General features: G+C 43.3%; 1 protein-coding gene across 4 annotated transcripts in view; it reads right to left on the reverse strand.

The window, feature by feature from the left end:
* The window catches only part of WWC3 (WWC family member 3), a 105901-nt gene extending 93326 nt beyond the window's left edge, over nt 1-12575 (reverse strand). For 3 of the 4 annotated variants that reach the window (XM_076357785.1, XM_076357775.1, XM_076357764.1), the window contains exon 1: nt 12352-12560. In XM_076357785.1, coding sequence (XP_076213900.1) covers nt 12352-12560 — 209 coding nt within the window. Of the gene's footprint in view, nt 1-12351 lie in introns of all 4 variants that reach the window. The other variant, XM_076357755.1, reaches the window with a different exon arrangement.
* Between the last annotated feature and the right edge of the window lie 2672 nt (nt 12576-15247).

A 15247-nucleotide genomic window follows, 5' to 3' on the forward strand; every position in this document is an offset into this window, starting at 1 on the left:
TATTTTACAATAGGAAAATAACCCCTGGAACTGGAAATACAGTATATTCATAGCACCATCAATCAGTCAGAATGCAAGAGTCAGCCTGATCATAAACATCCTGACGTTTTGCTCCAAAATAGGATAATTTTTTTTTAAAAGCAAAAATTAAAGGGTTTATTTCACAATTTATTGGAAAAACATTTGTAGCTATACCCTATTTAAAAAAAACCAAAACGGCCCAACCAAAACAAAAAAAAATCCCAACCTACCACTTTAACACTGCTTAAGACACGTACGCAGGGTTCAGCAGTTAATTTTTTCCCTCATCATCCTCCTGAATAGAAGGCACTTAACCAACACACTTCAAGAATGGTAATCATGCTCCACACTGCAGATCAATTTAAAGGGACTTACCTGAAACTACCCATTCATTAAGGCAAAATAAAAACGTTTCTTAAATTCAGTGCATTACACGGTGTTTTGAGAAATCAAGAAGTTTAGCTGAATCAGTACGGAAGACTCTCAAAGCACAGACAACTATTAAATACAAACAACGCGAAAGGAAGGATCAGGCCAAGCCCTAGGATCTCTCGTTCCGTCTCTGTGCATGCTCCCCTTGACTAAGGCACAAGACTTAAGAAATCTGTTATTTCTTGGACTCCTATGTAAGTATGTTGTAGCTACTTTTGATTAATACAGGTAACTGGAGAGTCACTTCTTTTTCTGAAGTCCTGGCTATAAACAAGTACATTAAAACACTGGACCATATGTGCATTAAGCTGCAGTTTCCAAGAATGAAATCAAAAAGAAGTTTTCATAACAGTTCTTCCTCTTGATGACATGAGATTTACTCCCAAAGTTCCCCTACAGCCAACACAAATTTATGGTTAACCAGTCCAGATCCAAAAATACCTGACCATTTTTAATTAAAACGCTTTTGCTTTCCTTCTGTGGAAAATAATTTTTTAAAACCTCTGTGAAACACGGAGATTTAGTCAAAACTATGTCTTTTGCCACACAGATGAGAGAAGCATCAAAATCAAACAGCGATTAAGAAGTAGGCTACAATGGATTATCAAAGTACTTCTAAAAGAAGACTTCAGACTTCACTGTCTGAAGCATTATCAAATGAAGAAACTGGAAGCTCACACGTGTAGGTGTATTTAGGGAAAGACTGTATTTGATTACTCAGAGGAATCTCGAGACACATGAGAAATTAGACCATCATTTCAAAGGGCAGCATTTTTAACCAGCTGTTCTGCAAGCTGGTACTAGTAAACATTTTTCTAAACAAATCATTCTATAATTTAGTTGGCCCAACTGAGTAGCTACACTAACCACAGAAGTGGAATTCAAATGCCCATGCAGAGTCTTGAGCACATGGTGCCTATTTATCACAAATCTCAGTACACCCATAACCGCAAGAGCACTGCTAGGTTTTTCCTTGAATAAACTATGAGCTGGCAGAAAAGCAAAGATAAGACAACTCAAACCAACACAAAGTGGCGTGCACTTTTTTTGTTTTCATGTCATCACTCAGTACCCTGCACACAGTTGGAAATATGCATATAAACATGCAATATGAATATACATGTTCTTTAATTGAATTTTGACAAATTATCTATTGCATTTCCAGTCTTTACATGCATTTCCAATTAGTTTTTTTATTATATAAAGGAGAGGTCAGTTACGCTTTCTCTACCTCATAACCTGATGATTATCATTAATATGTGTTAAGACATCAACTATGGTGTTAGAGACTATTTAGATACTACTAAAATTGATATATGATCCAACAGCCATGATGGTAGTTAAATCAATTTCTCTTGGGTTTTGTGGTTAACTTATTCTGAAGTTTGGGGTTCGGGGATTTTTACCTATGTGCCATATCATATCTTTCCTACTGGGAGTCTTAGTCTTATCCAAAAGATGTAATCTGGGGGAAGCAGAGGACACACGAGTGTTTAAACAGCAATTTCCAAACACATGCAATACTTTCTCCATCTACTAGTTATCCCTACATTGCCAAAAAAACCCCCAATGGTAGTTTACTTTTTATTCTGAAATTCCCTTTTCAGTATGCGTGGAATTGCTGTTCAAGTCAAGTAACTTTGGACTGCATTCTCCTTTGAGAAGTGTGTCACAATTTGTTTATGCTATAGAATTGGATAATTATGCAGTACTTCAGCTGCCTTCCCAAACATGGATAAGCCACTCTTTCTACGAATGCGTTGTGTATTAAGGTTTTTTTAAAAGTCTTATTTTTAGCTGTTTAAACTGTAATCCAAGGTTAAATAAATCAATTTTGAAATCTTATGCATTCAGCTTTGATACCAAACTTCGCATTTTGCCATAAAGAATCCTAATCACTGTGTGTGTGAAAGAGCTTCAGCCTAAGTACAATATAAATCAAAATAGTTTCAACAAGATTCTCCATAGATATTTCATCTTGAAAATAACTCTTTCAGAAAGCTATGAAAGATAGCCTTTGATTCTCTGTTGCTGGTTCAAGGGTGTTGATACCACTGTACTTTATTTTTGTCCCACTGCCAATTAAATATACTGAAATAGAAAAGTCTTTGAAAACAAAAATAAAAAACCTAGTTGCTTCAGGTTTTGATATTCACTAATTCAGTCCTTGATGGCAATCAGCTCCTTCAGCCAAGAGAACCAACAGTACAGCACAGAATCGCCTCCATCCTGCAAACCACGGGGAGATCACCAAGCTCATCACTGGACGCAAGAGCCTTTTGTACTCTAGCAAAAGCCCACAAAAAGACAGGCAGAGAAACAAACTGAGAAATACTCCAGCCTATTTAATCATGCAACATACGCCTAGAGCATGCCTCGCCAGGAGGCTAGCTGTATTAAATGGCTGACTCAAATGACTCAATGGGCCATTAAAAGTGACAGATCATGCCTCGCCATGCTTTTAGCACACCCTAATTATACTAAGTCCAAATTAATTTTCCTATCTGGAACAGAATCAAGAAACGATCAAGATCCTTGTAGCATGGCAGAACAAAGCCTACATCCCTGTTCCCTTGCCATTGATGACTAGTTAAGAACTGAGGGATTTATCTCCATGAAATAGGCTTGGGATTGGTAGCAAGGCAAAAATACAACATCAAAATCTCTGCTCCTCTCCATCAGCAGAGACAAAAGTCTCATTCATCTAATTCAAATATTACAGTCTCCTCCTCTACAACCTGGCAATTTCAACCTTGACCCATTCAAGTCCCTTAAAAAATTCCCCAGCCACACTGTCACAATCTTTTGATGAGTTATAGGTCCAAACACTGGTGACAAAGCCACCTTCCAAGTCACCCCAATAGCTGCTCTGTGGTTTTTGTTATTACCTCAAGATGCCTTTTCACGCTCCACCCTTCCCCAGTTACACCCTATGCTTCTACACCAAACTGAGATCTTCCTTGGAGGTGCCCCACTGTCAAGATCTCCCCACATCTAGCTGATCTTATATCCAGTTCCCTCTCACACACACCTCCAAGGTACTGCACTGCTGATATCCTCCCCAGACACTTGTCCGGTCCTAGATTCAATTCTCTTACGCACCAACTTTGCTCCCTGCCAGCGATGGCAACACTCACCACTAACTTCACCAAACTTTTCATGAGCATTTCCAAGCTGCTGCCAATACCCCAAACTCAGTTCCCAAATCAGTTCTGCTGCTTCTAGCGCTCTCACTTCTTAATAGCCATTTCAACGCTGCTACTCTACTGAAAAACTGACCCTGACACCTATTTAATCAACTTCTGCTGGCTTTTATACATCCATCTTACATCTGAAAAGTGAATCCTTCCTTTTAAACATAATTTGAAGCTTATTTAGAGATGTGTTGTTTTACTATGGGGGTATTTTAAAAATCAGTAGTCAGGACTGCCATTCACAAAGAGGATTTACTCAAAGAAGATTTTAAACTGACTCATCACTTTTGCCTAAGCCAATTCCTTACTGAATTAAACTTAATTGACATAAGCCACTTAAATACCCATCTGCCCTGAAGGTAAGTCAGCTTAGGGAACTAAACCGGCTGAAAACTACCCTCCCCAAAGAGAGACAAATTAAATATTGCACAGGGTTTTTTTGCTAATTCATCTTACCGTAAGGCTGGATAACCACCAGTACCAGTGCAAGAGAGGGGCGAGACCATGTGGCTGGCAGGGAGGACACTGCTGCTTTTGGCAGCAGCTAACCAGTAGCTCAAGGGTGCTGTATTGCAAAACCTTGCTGAGTGTGCACGCTGCTCTGCCACAGCAGGGGGAGAGGTAGGAAAAGTACCTAGAGCGTGTTTTCTTTAGCTAGCTTCTTTCAACCAGAAAGAAGTTGAAGATTACTTAAAAGCTGCGATACTGGCTGGCTTTGCTGGTGCATGTGAACTGTCACATCTGCAGCAGATAAGATATTCAGGAAGTTCTATTTTTAACTGTAGGCAGAAAAGCATTAGTTTTACTTTGTTTCACCAAAATATCAACTAAATACTTCTGTTTGGCCTCACATACAACTTTACAAAGCTCTACCTTCCGGTAAACAACACAAAATTATAAACCAACATTACATTTAACAGGCATCTCTATGAAGCTTGTTAACAGGACTTTGCTATAGATAAGTTTCTAATTTTTTTTATTGCCTACGAGTCATTTATTCTTATGTTTGCACAGTACTGTCACTGTATTTACATTCACTAAAACCACTAAGTTGTTATCTCTCAAACTAAACTTATCACTAGAATCCAAGCCTAACAAGGAATTTTTTCTCCAGATAATAGAACTTAAAACCCAGCCCTAGCCTTGTGATATTTCAAATCTTGCATTCTCACACGTGCAGATTATAGGTCCTGAAAAGTAGACACTTCCCCCCCACACCCTTTAGAAGATAATGTTAATGCAGATACCCAATTTTCTTTTAACAATGCTTGGTGCTGTTTAATGACAATAAATACAACCATTATGCCTATACTGTCTCAGATATATGTTGATTTATACATACCAGAAATAGCAAAGTACCTTCTCTGACAGTTTCGAGCACTGACAACATCTGACAGATCACCGTTTCTCATTTTGTAAGGCCCAACTCATAGATGAGGCAGTCAATACCACCTCACAGAACCCTTCAAGAAAAAGCCCTCGTAACATCTGCCGTCGCATTGCTGTAACACGCTGAAGTCACAAGTGCTAATTTAGTCCTTTCTTGCATGCACACAAATACAGTAAGGCAGGTGTCTGCATTCCTTATCTAATTGCTGAAAACACTTCAATTTAGAGGTAAAACCTACACACGCACACAAAAAACCCTTCACCTTTAACAAAACGTTAAGAAGCTTAACAGCATGTTTTTGTTAATGAGGCTACCCTGGCTCAATAGCTGTTTTGATGCTTTAGCCCACGTGCGTTAGGTCTTGCAGTTTTATGCCACCTAACCTAGATTTTCAAAGTATATGTATTTTAACCAGTAAAAGCCAATTAAATAAACCATAATTCACTACCATTGTACTATAAGGAAAACTTTTCACCTTTAGGAAGAAAGAGTGGCTGCCTCCCACCTCTTCTTTCTGAGACACTGAAAAACTACTAAAAACATTTATAATCCTCAATGACTGGAGATGTAGTACTCATTTTTAACAACATTGAATTACAAGAAAATGTGAATGCTCACTTCATACAGGCATTGCTTTTTCCCAAGCAACATAAATTTGACAAGAAATTAAAAGCTACTTTTTTGAAACGCTTAAATCAGAGAGCTGAGATCAAGGGGGGGGGGGGGGGGGGGGGGGAGAAGAAACAAAAAATTTTAAATTATTGACCATGAATCAGCTGATTAACATGTACTTGTTATGAGAATCTATCAATCAAATGAAAGACTCAGCTTGAAAACCATACCTAATACCAACTAACATTAATTCTAGGACACTTGTGCCTACATCAATTTTTAATCATAAACATTTTCATGGAATTCGCTCACAATATAAGGTAAAGTATCTGCCTGTCTGAAGACCTACTGGCCAGGATGAAAAAAAATATGAATGCATCTCCCTCCTAAAAGGCAGAGAAGTAGATTTATCATGGCATATATATATATATATGTATGTGAAACTTTCAAAACAAATGTCAGCTACAGCATGCCTTTAAAAATATTACTGAATTATTCTGAACAATAATATGTGCAGATTGCCCAGGGAAGCTTAGGGCACCGCAGCCCTTTCTTAACACCATGTGCTGCAGCATGTATTCCCAGTCACATGCCAGGAGAGCAGTCACACAGCTGCACAGCTTTCCCATCCACACTGTGGCTGCATCCAGGCTTGACATTTGCACAGAAAATTCAAAACATCTGGATCTCAAGGACAACTTTATATGCAATGCTTTTAATATAAATTCTACCAAGTCCACTGTATTTACTGCTAACCTGAGGTAATCAAATGTGCAACTGCAGTGACCCAGATGCCTCAAGTGACAGGGATAAATTGGATTTCTTCCTCGCTGTGTTAAGAGAAGCAACCAGATAGAGAAGCTCTCCACTTTCTAATGAAAGGATGGCTGCTCTGCCAATCCTTATGAGATATATTTAGCTATATATATATTATATATACGTCAAATGACATATCATGCAATGGAGGCAGTAAAAATAGATGGTCATAGACAACAGGACTTCAAGTGATAGCTGGCAAATCAGGCAAAAAAAAAAAATCGAACTAGATCATTTCATCTAGGGAGCTAAAGGAGTGGAAAAGCTACTCCGACATTTAATATCTCTTACTATTAAAAACATATCGTATTTCTGGTTTCAACTTCTGACTACCAGATATTGTAAGTCTACTAAACAAGAGAGCTCTAAAGTCTCTGGTATCATCTCTTTTTATGAACAGTACTCAAACCATTTCTTAAACACCTCTTCAACTGAATAAATTCAGCTCTTTTGCTCTCATGGGAGAGCATATTTTCCAGATCCATACTCATTCAATTGTTTTTTTCCCCTTTACAACCATCTCTTGTGAGCTTGGCACTGACAGTCTAGAGAGCCAATTTATAAAATCACAACCAAATTAGTACTTCAGTAGTTCTGCTCCCCTTTAAACATTTTCAAAGCATCACTTCCAAAAATATATTTCTGTACCCTATAGGTTACATTTTATGTTTTACATTAACAGTCTGCAGTCAAATAAAGCATGTGATTTAAATCTGTCTGGTCATCGTAATATTTTCAGAGGGAATACTAAAATAACGATCAATAAACACTTTGTTTTCTTCCCATTCCACAAATAGCATTAGTTCAAAACAAAATTGTGAGTTAACACAATTGATAATCAAAATACAACAAAAAGGAAGTATGATGTGAAAAGTCTGAAAACACATACAAACCTCAAGCAAACTTTCAAAAATGGCAGTGGTACTAACTATTCTGTTGCCCTCACCTTTCTGATGCTTTGGAATACAAGTATTTGAATTCTAATACTGAATGACACTAATTGTGACCCTCAGTGCAGGGGTTTAAGCTAGGCCCAGAAAAATGCTGTTTGTGAAAAATCTTTATCTAAATGCTTCTTCTGATTGTCTTTGGGTTGCTGAGTAATGTCAACTGTAGAGATACATTCCAATACTCTAGGAGATATTCTCTTGCCTTGACAAAGAGGCCACTACCTTTCCAACCGTATCACATGCTGGTGTGCCAAAAGATCCTTTGCCTCACTAGTGAGAGGCACATCTTCCAATTTTGGAAAAAAAATTTAGACGCAATTCTCGACCACTTCATAGCCCTCTGATCTGGCCTCAGAGTTGCTCCTCTCCATGTGTCAAATAAGGCAAGAAAATATATGAAAAAGTCGTTTGTCACTAAAAATGCTCTCTTAATACAAAACAAGTAGTTAAGCGACTTAAGTCTGGCATTTTCTAGCTTTGAATGTTTGACATGAATATTCTCTTGATTTAAGCTTCTTACTTGCAATCTTCCATTCCGTTATAAAACCAAACTGAGGAAAGAAATCACATTGTGCAGCATCGCACCGGCACATGGGTTTAACACCTCGCTTTGCCACTTGCCGTAACAGAGGAAACAACAGTAGTAATGGGCTGTCTTTGTCCTACCCCACAGAGAGAAGAGACAAACTGGGCAATACAGACATTTGCTAAAAGCAAATAAATGATGAGAATGAGGAGTCCTGAAATAGTTCAGCAAAAAACAGCCAGCGCTTCTGGACTTTTCTGCCCATTACTCACTTGATCATTTCTACTCTGCACCCCTAATAACATAGATACCTGCCTACTGACTTTCTCAAGCTGACTCCTTGTTTCAAGCCCATTAGTCTTTATTTCCAATCTCTACAATTCTGATTTTTCATCAGTCTCCTTGTCCAGCACATCTTACACTTCCTGACCCCCATCCTCACATTTCACACATAGTTCTTGTATTTCCCCTTCCAACTATCTTCCCTTCTTCACCTAGACTTTGCATGCTGCCCCACATGAGTATTTTCTGGCTCTGAAGATTCCTCATACAAACTCAGTGCTCCTCCTTTTCCCTCGGGGTTCCCTGTACAGCCAAGAAAAGAGCTGACACCCTCATACCCTGAACCCTCATCAGACCGGTTTCTTCTTACCTGTTCTTCCCTGCCCTACTGGTTTTCAGTCCAGTTCCCCTACTTATTTCTTCCCAGGCTTCAGGTGCCATCCTCCTTCTCCCTACCCCCAACTCCTGACTGCTTTGCTTTCCACAACCTACCGAAATTTCCCCGCCTCTGTCAAATTCCAAGGAAAACCTCACTTGTTCCCATACTCCTTGTTCCAACCCACCTCCTCTACAAGGCCAGGGTTTTTCTCCTGTGCTAAAATTAAGCAGCTTTTAGGTCTCAGAATTAAGATGCTGATGAGGACACAGGACAGAAAAACTCCCTGATTTCAATTAACGTACCAGCAGTCCAGCTTGCAGGAAGTTTCTGCAAATGCAGCTGCTAAAATCCAACTCTTTACCCAGCTGATTTTTCAATGCCTCCCAAACTGGCCCAAATGGACAATTTCTCCGTGCAAAAACACTGCTACACCTTACAAGTTTAAAACAAGATGATTTAAATCTTCAAACAAACAAGACAACTCACATTAAGAAGCTGAAGGAAACACTCCCTCTCCCCTAGCGCTGTTCCAAAAAAACAACACTGTATTTTAGCTGAAGTTTCCACATACAACAAATCTAACAAGACTCACCAGCTTGGAAAGCTTTTGCCAAACTCCAACAGTTTTGGCTAAGCTCTAATCACTTGAAAACACAGTCTTGTAACAAACAGCAACAGAAATAAGATCCTCGGTGCCACGAGGATCATCAATATCAACCACAAACATAGTCAGTCTTTTATAAGATCATTTACAATCCCCACTTATTGACCAGAATCCCAATATAGCAAGTACTATGCAAACACAAGATAAAAAGGCAGTTTGCTGCCTTGAAGAACTTACAATCTATTAAGATAAAAGACGACTACTGCCGCAAGATGAAAACATGCAGTGTTTTCATCATGCAGTGCAGATCTACAGGATCTGCTAGATAACTGTCGCAATCTATTCATTACACACAATCCACACAGATCGACACAGTATCTTCCCCAACCTAACCACTGATTTGATACCAAAGATAGGATGCTTCTCAAATCTGCTCATTTTATCACTCTTCTACTATCCTCCCTCTTTTTTCTTCATTTATTCCAATTTTCTTACCATAGAAAATCATAAGGTATCCACTTCTGAGTCCTTTATCCCCTCTCACTCTGTACTACTTTGACTTGCCTCCCTTGCCCTCGTCACCTTCTCTTTCCCAAACTCCCAAAATCCTTTATAGAGCACATTTCTCCTTCCTGAACTTCTCCAAATAGTATTTCCTTCTCTTCTTAGCTTCAATGGGAAAAACGTTGGGGAGGCAGGAGATTTTTGTTTTGGTTTGGTTTTTTTTTAATCAAATAACTGCTTCAAATTAAATTCACTAACCAAACTATACAAAAGGCTGAGAAATCTCAGGGGGAATGCCAAACAGAAAAACAAACTGCTAAGTGCCAGCTTCAGGGAAAGAGGAGCCTGTGGGGATGTTTATGAGACTACTGCCCATAGGAAAGCTTGGAGGTGCTGATTCTCAGAGCCCTGATCAAGTGCAGCGTGGCCCGAGGTCCCATAGTTTTGTCCAATTCCTCCTGGATAGAAACGAAACCACTCAAACACAGAAACAGGGGGCTGGTCTCTGCCACTCTATGCCAAACTCAAAACGCTGAGGTACATGTGATACAAGTAGGTTATTCTGCCCTCCACTTTTTCAACTTCTTTTTGCAAAAATACAGCTTCAGTACCATTTCCCTGCTGCTCTGACCTTTCTTTCCCAAACTTTGGCAGAACACAACTAACCTGATCCTTTCCTACTTTGCTGCTGCCCATGGGAATCTGAATAGCTGCAATGAAAACCAAAAAGGCTGGTCACTTTCCACAGACATCTCACTAAAGTAACAACAGTAGTCTATTCTCAACCAGAAATTAACTCTGCAATCATTAAACTAGCTCCTGCTACTTGAATTATGTAGAAACTACTAATGTGCACGCATGAAAACATCACATCTTTTCTATCTGCCCCAATGTAAATGTCTCAATATCTGCTCTACAGCCTGTTCTTACCCAACGTGAAAAATAACTCTAAGTTTAAACATTGGTGTGAAATATTTAGACAAATTTTCAAGCATCTTGGGGCATTTCAATTATTTCTTCAAAACATGAAGTCATAACTTTAGCAATACTATTTAAGTTGAATGGTAACTGAATTTAAACACTCCAGTACATGGCTAAATCTTTTTCGTTATTGTCTGTATGCAAGATATTCCAGAAGACGAAACCGCATACCCTCTGAAATTTAATGGAAAGGATGACATGCAGAGAAGCCACATACACGTTATGTCACCAGTTACCTTTAAAACAGCATATTACAAGTAAGCTACCATTAAAATGCATATACATATTGTAGAAAAATGTGCTATCTAAAGCATACTAACAAATATTTAATGCCTCAGCAAAAAAATATGTGCATGCATAAGTACGTCTAAATAACGAGACAAAAGATCTTGATCTGGTAGGTAAATATTTAGGCTATTTAAACAGTTATGTATCATTGTGCAAGACTGCAGGAATCACTCAAATTACTACAGTCTTTAACCCAGACTGTGCTTAAATGTTTCTGTGGCCTGCTTAACATTCCAGGCATACTTCTGGCAAGGTAGCTCTGGCTGAGGTTCAAACTGTCCTTGTCCAACTTTCACTTACTATAAAAACATTGTTTAATATAGAAAAGCATACACAGAGACATATGTTTCTTATTTCGCAGACACGTAGAATACTGACACTTGTGTTCACTAACTCTGCGTGGAAATTTTTAGGCAAACGCTTTCAAGCGAGGTTGTATTTACCGGGCAGTACCCGCTACAGATAGTCCACGCTTCCACCAGTTTCAAGCTATAATGCTTAAATATTGCTTATAACACAATTCTACTGAAATATGTAAACCCTACCTGTATTTATTCACCCTAATTAAAATGAAAAGGCCTAACCCTATCTTACCACGCACCGCCAGGCCCAAGAGACATGAAAACGCTATCCCGAAACAACGCAGCAGACAGGTAATTTGTAGCAGACCGCGTATTTGTCAAATTAACTGCAGGAATTTACCGGTTTGCTTACCTCCACGCAGCGTTATCTTTTATGAGGAGGTAATCTACCAAATTACTTCAGCATGCCTCCAGCCTGCTGCTGCCAATTAGTTCGGCCCGGCTAATAAATCAGGATGGCCAAGCCATTCGGTTACAGTGGGGCTAGTCCAGTATTTGAGGAGTATAAACAGAGGCAGTATGTTCCTGTCTGCCCCATCTCCCCCCACACAGAGACAACGCTTGGTCTGAGCACCCACCACTGGCAAGAGAGCCTTAATTCCCTTTTTTTTTTTAATCTAACTTAACACTAACGCTGGCGGCAAACTCGTCAGCCGCTGGGGCAGGGGCTGCCCCTCCACACACATCGGCCGAGGAGGGCCGGTGTGACAGGGCCCCCCCCTACCCCAGCCCGCCTTCCCGCCTCGGGGCGAAGTGAGGCGAGGCGTAGCGCCCCGCCGACAGCGGCACCGGCGGCCCCGTCGCCCACACCCTCCCCGCGGCCACGGCCGGGGGAAGGAAAATGTCGCCGACGGGCCCGGCCCCGCCGCCGAGGGGGAGAGGGCGCGGAGAGAGGTCCCCGTCTCTCTCCGCGCCCTCTCCCCCTCGGCGGCGGGGCCGGCGCCGTGAACCGGGCTCGGCCCTCCTTCCCCCGGGATTTCCCTCGTCCGCCGGCGGCTCCCGCCCCTTACCTGTCCCGGGGGTCGATCCACGAGGTCTGCCGGGTGTTATGGTCGATGTAAAAGACTCGCCCGTCGAAGTCCCTCGCTTCCTCCCAGCCGGCGGGCAGCGGTAGCTCCGAGCTCTCCCGGCCCCGCTGCCCGCCCGCCGGCGGCCCGCCGCCCTGTCCCGCCGCCACTTGCTGCTGCCGCCGCCGCCGCCCGCCGCTCAACCACGGCATGGCCGCTCCGCCGCCGGGCCGCCGCCGCCCAGCTCCGGCCGAAACCCGCTCCCCGCACGCCGCCGCCGCCGGGGCAGCTCCCGTCCCGTCCGGGCCGCGGCCGCCCGCCGCCTCCTCCTCTTCCTCCTCCTCCTCCTCCAGCACTAACAGGCGGCCCCGCAGGGAGCGGGACTCGGGCGGCTCCGGCTGCGCCGCGCCGGGCTCATCCTCCCCCGCGCCAGCCCCGCTCCGCGCCGGGACCAGCCCCGCCGCGCTTCCTAACCCCGCCCGGGACCTGCCCCGCGCCGCCGCGGCTCCCAGCCCCCGACCTCGGCCCGCCGGCCCGAGCGCCCCCGCCCCGCCGCTCAGCAGCGCCCCGCCGTCGCCTCCCCCCGCTCCCGCCCGGCGCCTGCCCCGGCCATCTTCCCTCCCTCCCTCCGCCAGGGCCCGGCCCCCGCCTCCGCCCCGCCCGGCTGTTCCCACGCCGCGGAGGGCCGGGCCGGACCGGAGGAAGGGGCCGGGGCGGGAGGGTCCTCCTGCCCCGGCCCGGCCTGCGGGGGAGGAGGGAGGCGGCGGGGCCCGGCCAGGCGGCCGCACCCCGCGCCGCGGAAGCCGGGCCCAAACCCAGACACGTCGGCTACGGAGAGAGGGCGGCAGCCCTCCGGCTTGGGCCCGGGCCGAGGGAAGGTGGCTGCGGCCCCACCGGGGCCCGACCTGTCCCGTCCCGGGCCTTGTGCTCTGCCACAGCCCGTTGGGGCGAAGGAAAAGGGGAGCCATGCCTGGCCCTCCCTGGATCATGCATCCCGCCGTGCCCGCCCGAAAAGCCTCGGGAGTGCTGAGCAAACTGGATGTGTGTAGGGATGCGGGGAAGGGACAGAGGTCCACTGCAGAGCCAGGAAAGATGATGGAGGGGAGGTGTTGAAGACCACACGAGTCACAGCAATCATGTTGTATTGATCCTTGGATAATGTATAGTGGAAAATTATACATCCGACTCGCCTGACATCTCAGTCCGGTCCCTTAACCTCATCCTGTAGAGCAGAAAGCAGCTGTGTCTGATTTGACCTGAGCCTGCTGGAGACCACAATGCAGAGTTCCAGCTACCACCTAGAATTAAATTCCCCAAAACTTAGTTAGAACAGAGTTAAAGTTGACCTGTGGTACTCCATGCCTGACTTCAGCTAAACCTTTGAAAATCTGGAAATAAAGAGTTAAGGTAATGCAGGCTAAGCTGCTGAAAACTAGGAAAGCAGTTAACAATATATTCTCAACCAACCTTAACTCAAGCCCCTTGAAATTGGCAATACCCTGCCAGGGATTATATTGCAATTCCAATTATGTTCCACTTGCATTCACCATTTTAAGTTACAGCTCTATGAACATTAATTGCTGCAGTGTGGTTATAAATGCAGGAAATTAATGGACTTTTGCTCCTGACTTCTTAGGCCTTTCTCTCTCTTTCTTTTATCCCTCTCTCCCCCCAGACCATTAGCTATCAAAGAACAGAGCAGCGCATGAGAGAGGCAGTATAGATAATAGGACAGATCAGGCGTTTTGCCTATGTTTCATAGGTTATTTCAATAGTAGTAGACTGCAGTCTTCTTACCAGGGCTACTGTCAGCAGTGAGGTGTGATAGGAGAGTAATACGTGGGTTTAGTGATGAAAGCAAAGCAGTGTATGAAGCTCTGAGGGCAACGGTGAAGTAGATTAAAAATGTGGTAAAGGTGTAAAATTTAGCAAATGCGAGGTTGTAGATCCGATCTTCAAAAGCATGACAGCTTATGTTTGGATCAGCTCATCTGAACAGAGAGTTTGCTTCAGCAAACGCTGGGTGTTAGGCTGTCTCATGTGGTCCCAAGAGTTCAGCAGTATGTCCAGGAACAAGGTGCTGCTTGTGTGTTACGGATGTTTTTGAGGCATGTTTCATAGAGGGCAGAATTAAGGCATGGTACAAACTCCTATTTTTCAGTGGTTGCAGTTTCTATTATTTTAAGTATGTCTCCCAGATTTTCAGAGGTTTTATTTAGCAGAGGTAGGTATTCTCAAATGGCCCAGGTCTGTATTAACAACGTTTTGGGACATTGGATTTTCTTGTTTAAAAAAAACCAAACCTCTCCTTTGTGCACTACAGCTCAGCTCTCCCTTCATTGCTTTTAATGTCATTGCAGCAATTACCTTAGCACAATGTCTGCACAGCACAGCACCGTGCCAAGACACTGGACTAGTTCATAATACCTGGAAGCAGTAGAGCCAGGTTGCTATAATAATCCACCAAGACTAATTAGCCCTGCTGAGGATACGTGCAGCATCGCCCTCCAACATGGGCTGGTTCTTCCTCATCAGTCCCCAGAGTCCCAAGAGAGGGTCAAGCTTCAGTGAAGAACCTACAGACGGAGGTTGCAGAAACGGTGTGGGACTGACCACAGAGGCAGCAAAAAGATTTCAAATGGGGGTGGGGAGCTCAACACAGCAGTGGGCAAGAGGGGAAATGACGTGATTGAATATGGAACATTTCATTCAGCTCATAGCCCTTCGACTAAATTCTTGTCTTAACTTTGGCAAATTGCTCCTGGTTAGAGCCAGAAAAGGACTTGGCTGGGCTGTGGTTTCTCAGGCAGAATTATGATACACATGTTCCGTGTAAAACATGAGCTGTATGTCCAGTGTGGCCTGGATCTCATAGATTCATTATAAATGCAGTTGAGGA

The sequence above is a fragment of the Aptenodytes patagonicus genome, chromosome 1, assembly GCF_965638725.1.
Source record: "Aptenodytes patagonicus chromosome 1, bAptPat1.pri.cur, whole genome shotgun sequence".
NCBI classification, from domain to species: domain Eukaryota; kingdom Metazoa; phylum Chordata; class Aves; order Sphenisciformes; family Spheniscidae; genus Aptenodytes; species Aptenodytes patagonicus.